The following is an 8213-nucleotide window of genomic DNA, read 5'->3' on the forward strand; positions in this document are numbered from 1 at the left end:
AGTGTGTGCTCTGTCCTTCCCAGTCCTAGCCAGTCAGACACCACACATCGTAGAGAGACAGAGCTCCATCTGGACCAGCTAAAGTGTCAGTGGGGTCCTGATTACAAGGTAGAGGGTGGTGTTGAGGGAGAAATGAGGGTGTCTCTCTCTGTCCCTCTCTCTGCTCCCTCCACTCTCTCACAGAACTGTGAATGGAATGCACACAGATACGCAACACATACCTCTGTTTGTCTCAGATGTCAGATGGAATGACACCAATTGGCACTTAGGAGAATTGTCAAACAGCAGACAGTACCACAACTCATATAGGAAATAAAGGAAGTCACCTCTCAGGAACATTAGTCTAACTTTAATTTTTGTAGTAATTGTGTAGTAATTTAGTAGTAACTAGAGCTCACCAGAGAGAACATAGAAGAGTGGTGTGAAGATGTATTTTGAATCATTCTGAAATAACGCTATGTATACTTTGGGGTTGTGTATGGATAATGCTTGGTTGAATGGGTCTAATCTAGCATGTCTACAGTGAACAAACTGTGTCTGGAGAACCCATTCTAAATAAAACCCCTGAGTTACATTCAAATCAAATCTATATTGTCACGTTCGTTGAACACAACAGGTGTAGTAGACCTTACTGTGAAATGGTTACTGACAAGCATTTAACCAACAATGCAGTTTTGAGAAAATACCTAATAAAGTAAGAGAGAAGAATAAGAAATAATCAAAGAGCAGCAGTCAATAACAATAGTGGGGATATATACAGGGGGTACCTGTACAGAGTCAATGTGTCAGTGTGGGGGGGCACCGGTGTCGAGGTAATTCAGGTAATATGTACATGTAGGTAGAATTATTAAAGTGACTATGCATAGATAATAACAGAGAGTAGCAGCACCTTAGAAGAGGTGGGGGGGAGCAACACCTGTGTTTGACGTGGTAACTATGTACAGTAGTGAACATTGGTATGTCCAGCACAGTCCCTGCTGTCCTGTTGTGCATTTACAGGACCTGAGAGAGAGAGAGAGAGAGAGAGAGAGAGAGAGAGAGAGAGACAAATAACAAATAACAAAGCCATCACCTACAGAGAGATGAACCTGGAGAAGAGTCCCCTAAGCAAGCTGGTCCTGGGGCTCTGTTCACAAACACAAACACATACTACAGAGCCCCAGGACAGCAAAACAATTAGACCCAACCAAATCATGAGAAAACAAAAAGATAACTACTTAACACATTGGAAAGAATTAACAAAAAAACAGAGCAAACTAGAATGCTATTTGGTCCTACACAGAGAGTACATAGCGGCAGAATACCTGACCACTGTGACTGACCCAAAATTAAGGAAAGCCTTGACTATGTACAGACTCAGTGAGCATAGCCTTGCTATTGAGAAAGGCCGCCGTAGGCAGACATGGCTCTCAAGAGAAGACAGGCTATGTGCTCACTGCCCACAAAATGAGGTGGAAACTGAGCTGCACTTCCTAACCTCCTGCCCAATGTATGACCATATTAGAGAGACATATTTCCCTCAGATTACACAGATCCACAAAGAATTCGAAAACAAATCCAATTTTGAAAAACTCCCATATCTACTGGGTGAAATTCCACAGTGTGCCATCACAGCAGCAAGATTTGTGACCTGTTGCCACGAGAAAAGGGCAACCAGTGAAGAACAAACACCATTGTAAATACAACCCATATTTATGCTTATTTATTTTATCTTGTGTCCTTTAACCATTTGTACATTGTTAAAACACTGTATATATATATATATATATATATATATATATATATATATATATATATATATATATATATATATATATATATATAATATGACATTTGTAATGTCTTTACTGTTTTGAAACTTCTGTATGTGTAATGTTTACTGTTAATTTTTGTTGTTTTTCACTTTATATATTCACTTTGTATGTTGTCTACCTCACTTGCTTTGGCAATGTTAACACATGTTTCCCATGCCAATAAAGCCCTTGAATTGAATTGAATTGAATTGAAAGAGAGAGAGAGAGAGAGAGAGAGAGAGAAGGAACCTGCTATACTTACAATACACAATACAACACAGATGTCCACAACGTATACTTACCATACCAAACATGTAACGACTCAGACACCATAATGACTCACACGTTTAATGACTCTGGTTTCAGGTCATCTTTACAGAAGGCTGATCTTTTGTATCTAAAGTCCTCCATCTGGTGGTTTACAATTCAACTGCACTCAGTCACTACAGACCAGTCACCAGTTCCAGCATGCAGTTTAGCAGACAACTAAATTCACTAAAAACCTGTAAATAAAACAAACTCTCAAACATGTACATTAAATATTACCAGTCCATGTTGTAAAATCTTCAATCACGGTCAACCTTCAGCATGACATTATCTCAGTTTAATACATGACCTCTGTTGATGATCAGTATTTCACACAACCAATAATAACGACAGGAAATAAAGATGTTTCTTTGATGATCTTTTAATGTCAGTTTGTTGCATATCTTCACATCAGCACCAATAATGACAGACGTTGTGTTGTACATGGTGTCCTCCCCGACCCAGTAGCATGTAGAACATTCACTGATAACAGTTTAACACAGAGCTCTGTAGCTCAATAGTCAGATCAATATCATGTCCTTGTTTCATGTTGTAATGCTGCAGACACTGTCAGGGACATAGACAGGTAAACGTTGACACTAGAAAAGGACATTCTGACAAGGATTCAAGTTATTCACATTTACACTGAAGTCAATAGTTAATATTAGAAGATATGGTTGAATATAGTCAGGATTCAGAGGTCAATATTTTTGCTGTACATGTAACACAACGTTAGAATAAATGACATCGATATTGTAACACAGATTGCATTAAAAGACATGTGTAACATTATCAAAACTAAGAACATAAAAATGGATAATACATCAAATATTGCATAAAACATGAGTCGATGCAAATAACAGAATAAAACAATGTGATCATTAAGACACATAGTAGTTGTACTCTGATAAAGTAAAACACACAAAGAAAAGGCTTCAAGTGTAAAACGTAGTTTAATTAGAGAGAAAATCAGTGTTGTAATCAAAGACTTTGTTTAAAGAAACAAAATCCTAATAAACAGTGAGTTCACCAGTAGTAATAATACTATACCTTCAGATAGTCCTAGACCTTGGACCTCTCACTCACATCTAGGGCCCAGAGGTTTTCCTTAACCCAGCCACATCTAGGGCCCAGAGGTATTCCTTAACTGGTGAACCAACCACATCTAGGGCCCAGAGGTTTTCCTAAAGAAGTGACCCAACCACACCTTGGGCCCAGAGGTTTTCCTTAACATGTGAACCAACCACATCTAGGGCCCAGAGGTTTTCCTTAACCCAGCCACATCTAGGGCCCAGAGGTTTTCCTAAATATGTGACCCAACCACACCTTGGGCCCAGAGGTTTTCCTTAAGATGGGACCTGACCAGGAACCACCCTAGTCATGGCCCTAAATGTATTACATTTAGAATTGTTCTACAAACACAATTAGTTGCTCAACATTAACAAACATTAACTCAGCATCGCGATGAAAAATATAATATGTACAGAGGGATCTGTTTGCAGAAGAAGAGTTGTATTAACAAAAAGTAAACATATGAGTTTGCAGAACAATTATTTTGTCGTTTTACAGATAATTTCATGCAATTCTACACAACATAATCAATTGGGTCTCCCTGGAGGTCAGGGCCCCTGGGCACGTACCCTGCATGCACGGTTAGTAATTCAGTCATGATGAATAGTTAGATAGCTGGCTAGATTAACTAGACTAATTAACCAATACAAAATGTTTAACTGACATTGGCTGACACCTCTGATTGGCAGATCTGAACACCAGTGCTTTTCACATCACCAGCTGATCCAATAGAGAAGTACGGGTAGAGAGTCTCAGTGAATGTGTCTTTATAAGTGTAGATGAGTGTCATGTCTATGGAGTCGTAGAAGGACACCTCCCCCTGGTCGTAGTCCAGCTGAACTCTGATCCTCTGGGGTTTCTTCTTCAGGAGGAGGGTCTCTCCCTTTCCATTACTATAGTTACCACTATCCTGCCGTATAACCCAGATTCCATACTCTGGTGATGAACTCACCCCTCCCTTTCTGTCAATTGACTCTTTAGCCACGCCCATAATCCAGCAAGGACGGTCACCCAGCTCCACCTCCCAGCTGTGTTTACCTGAGCTGAACCCCTTAGAGCCCAGAATAGTTGTATACTTCATGAATCTCTCTGGGTTGTCAGGGAGCTGATGCTTTGGGCCAGTTCGACTCACACTGGTCAGATCATCAGACAGAGAGAGACCGGAGGATGCAGTGTTGGGATCCAGAATCACAGGAGCTTCAGAACAAAGAGATATTCCACACATTATACCATGTAGTCTCTTTTCATATACACTAAGAATACTACTTAAAATAGACTACTTAATTAAATCTATTTTACATTATTCTAGATCACGTCCTCTCCTATCCAGTACTCACTGTGTTTGATGATCTCCTTCATCTTCTCCCAGACTCTGAACTTAAGGTTTCCCAGGTGTTTGGCCACATCTATCAGCCCCCCTGACACCAGCTGTAGATCTGGCAATGTGCACTGGGCTCTGGAATAACATTCAGGAGTCAGAATGTCTGTGGGGTTGGGTTCACAACCACAGAGAAGAGAGAGACGAGAAGCAGATCACTTACCTTTCCTTCGTGGTCTTGAAGTTCTGGAAAGTAGAGTATATAGTCATCAATATTATTGATTTATCTATACATCTTTGAGTTCATTTATAATGTATGTCTGAGAGAGAGCCGTCCTTACCTGCAGGAATGAGATGTCTTCATCTTTCAGCTCCCCCTCTATGGCTCTGATTGTGTCTGAAAGTGAAGATATCTCTCTGTTCATCTGCTCAATCTTCTCCTTCATCTTCTGACTCTTCTGCTTCTCTTCCTCTTTCAGAACTGCTATCCTGGCCTCCTCTTCCTCTCGTAGAAACTGGTGAAGTTTCTCAAACTCCTTCTTAATCTGCTTCTCTGTGTGCTGGGCCTGGCTCTGGAGACAGTGAGAAGAATACATCATTCTACAATTATTATCAGAATTAAGTCCTACATGTAGGCTACAATTGAAACAATACATCTTGTACTATTGTAACTTTACATAATTTATACGAACCTTAATGTGCACTGCAGTTTGATCACAGGTTTGTTTAACTTTATTAAAGATCTTCAGCTTCTCCTGTAAGGGCTTCAGGTCAGTCTGGAGTTCCTCCTGGAATGAGACAGAACCTCACTGAGGAGACAACCTCTGGACTCTCTTTATAGGAGAGAACGTGTCTGTACAACACACCTCTATCACTGCAGATACTTTATATCCTTGTTTAAAGACTTAATTTCAGAGATACCTTTGTTTTCACTCAGGATCTCAGAGACTATTTAGAATGTATCAAAAACTGAATTTCACAATCATTCAGTCAACACAATCTGCAGAAAAGCTATGATTAAAACATTGATAACTTCATGTTCCATAGTTTGAGTATTGCTGACACCCTGGACCCAAACTGTTACAGACCTATATCCATCCTGCCCTGCCTATCTAAGGTCTTCAAAAGCCAAGTCAACAAACAGGTCACTGACCATCTCGAATCCCACCGTACCTTCTCCGCTTTGCAATCTGGTTTCCGAGCCGGTCATGGGAGCACCTCAGCCACACTCAAGGTACTAAACTATATCATAACCGCCATCGATAAAAGACAGTACTGTGCAGCCGTCTTCATCGACCTTGCCAAGGCTTTGACTCTGTCAATCACCGTATTCTTATCGGCAGACTCAGTAGCCTCGGTTTTTCTAATGACTGCCTTGCCTGGTTCACCAACTACTTTGCAGACAGAGTTCAATGTCTCAAATCGGAGGGCATGTTGTCCGGTCCTCTGGCAGTCTCTATGGGGGTGCCACAGGGTTGAATTCTCGGGCTGACTCTTTTCTCTGTATATATCAATGATGTTGCTCTTGCTGCGGGTGATTCCCTGATCCACCTCTACGCAGACGACACCATTCTGTATACTTCCGGCCGTTCCTTGGACACTGTGCTATCAAACCTCCAAACGAGCTTCAACGCCATACAACACTCCTTCCGTGGCCTCCAACTGCTCTTAAACGCTAGTAAAACCAAATGCATGCTTTTCAACCGTCCGCTGCCTGCACCCGCACGTCCGACTAGCATCACCACCCTGGATGGTTCCGACCTAGAATATGTGGACATCTATAAGTACCTAGGTGTCTGGCTAGACTGTAAACTCTCCTTCCAGACTCGTATAAAACATCTCCAATCTAAAATCAAATCTAGAGTCGGCTTTCTATTCCGCAACAAAGCCTCCTTCACTCACGCCGAACTAACTTACCCTAGTAAAACTGACTATCCTACCGATCCTCGACTTCGGCGATGTCATCTACAAAATAGCTTCCAATACTCTACTCAGCAAACTGGATGCAGTTTATCACAGTGCCATCTGTTTTGTTACTAAAGCACCTTATACCACCCACCACTGCGACCTGTATGCTCTAGTCGGCTGGCCCTCGCTACATATTCGTCGCCAGACCCACTGGCTCCAGGTCATCTACAAGTCCATGCTAGGTAAAGCTCCGCCTTATCTCAGTTCACTGGTCACGATGGCAACACCCACCCGTAGCACGCGCTCCAGAAGGTACAGTGCCTTGCGAAAGTATTCGGCCCCCTTGAACTTTGCGACCTTTTGCCGCATTTCAGGCTTCAAACATAAAGATATAAAACTGTATTTTTTTGTGAAGAATCAACAACAAGTGGGACACAATCATGAAGTGGAACGACATTTATTGGATATTTCAAACTTTTTTAACAAATCAAAAACTGAAAAATTGGGCGTGCAAAATTATTCAGCCCCTTTACTTTCAGTGCAACAAACTCGCACACCAGTATCTCCACCTGTACATGACCATCTGATCATTCATCACTCCAGTGTTAATCTGCAAAATTGTAATTATTCGCCTACCTCCTCATGCCTTTTGCAAACAATGTATATAGACTCTTTTTTTCCTACTGTGTTATTGACTTGTTAATTGTTTACTCCATGTGTAACTCTGTGTTGTCTGTTCACACTGCTATGCTCTATCTTGGCCAGTTCGCAGTTGTAAATGAGAACTTGTTCTCAACAAGCCTACCTGGTTAAATAAAGGTGAAATAAATAAAAATATTTTCTACCAGAATCTTCCTCCTACCTTGTGATCCTGAACAGCCTCATCTACAGGGATGCAGTCATGATCTTTATGTTTTCTTGAGACCTGACACACCAAACAGATGGGCTCTTTATCCTCCAGACAGAACAGACTGAGTTTCTCACTGTGTTGACTGCAGAACACCTTGGACCCTGTGGTTGGATCTGTCTGTCTCCTTTCCCGTAAGGCCTCACACAGGTTCTTTAGAGAACGGTTTATAGGGGGCTGATCCTTAGACGATCGTCTCCTGCAAACTGGACATGACAGAGATTCCTTGTCTTTCCAGCATTCCTTTAGACAGGCTTGGCAGAAGCTGTGGCTGCATGACAACATGACAGGATCCTTAAAGATGTCAAGGCACACCGTACAGGAGAAATCCTCCTCTGGGAGAGACAAACTAGAAGCCATTTTCTCACACGATGTCACTCCCTGTCCTGGTATGAGATCTGAAAGTTACTTTCACTTTCACTTTTAAAACGTCCTCTCTTAAAGGGACACGTTATTCAAAGCAAGTGAAGGTGCATGTAAAGTTTACCATCTTGATGATATGACCTTGTATTGGTTGGTTTAACAGCCTGATATTCCAGAACTATCTAAATAAAATCCCAGTGTTGTTGCGTGTCAGACAGACGTGAGTCCTGGAGAGTTATTAAAGTTACAGCACTGAGATTAACTTAAGATTTAACATATGTTTTATCTCTCTAACTATAATTATTATTTTTTACCCCCACAACACGGCTAGAACATTTTCTAAATAATCCTTATATTTGTAGACCATTGCATAACACAGCAAATGGTAAATTCAACCATTTACATTGACTTTCTAGTCTACTTTTGTCTAAAAACAGCAAAATAGAAAAAGCACTACAATTTTAAATAGTTTGTCCCCTGATTGAGGCTTGTAGAAATGTTCCAAATGGAAACAATGTCACCTTCAAAACAGATTAATAAAATATGA

General features: G+C 41.0%; 1 protein-coding gene across 1 annotated transcript; it reads right to left on the reverse strand.

Annotated features, from left to right (window-relative positions):
• Positions 1 to 2384: 2384 nt before the first annotated feature.
• On the reverse strand, positions 2385 to 7910 carry LOC109883630 (nuclear factor 7, brain-like). Its single transcript, XM_031804681.1, has 7 exons — positions 7808 to 7910; positions 7259 to 7689; positions 5181 to 5276; positions 4830 to 5060; positions 4712 to 4734; positions 4508 to 4626; positions 2385 to 4367 (listed from the first exon to the last, which is right to left on the reverse strand). Exons 2-7 carry the CDS (start codon positions 7661 to 7663, stop codon positions 3826 to 3828), a joined length of 1416 nt encoding a protein of 471 aa, XP_031660541.1. The 5' UTR covers positions 7664 to 7689; positions 7808 to 7910; the 3' UTR covers positions 2385 to 3825.
• Positions 7911 to 8213: the final 303 nt, after the last annotated feature.

Source organism: Oncorhynchus kisutch, linkage group LG25, assembly GCF_002021735.2.
Source record: "Oncorhynchus kisutch isolate 150728-3 linkage group LG25, Okis_V2, whole genome shotgun sequence".
Classification (NCBI taxonomy): Eukaryota; Metazoa; Chordata; class Actinopteri; order Salmoniformes; family Salmonidae; genus Oncorhynchus; species Oncorhynchus kisutch.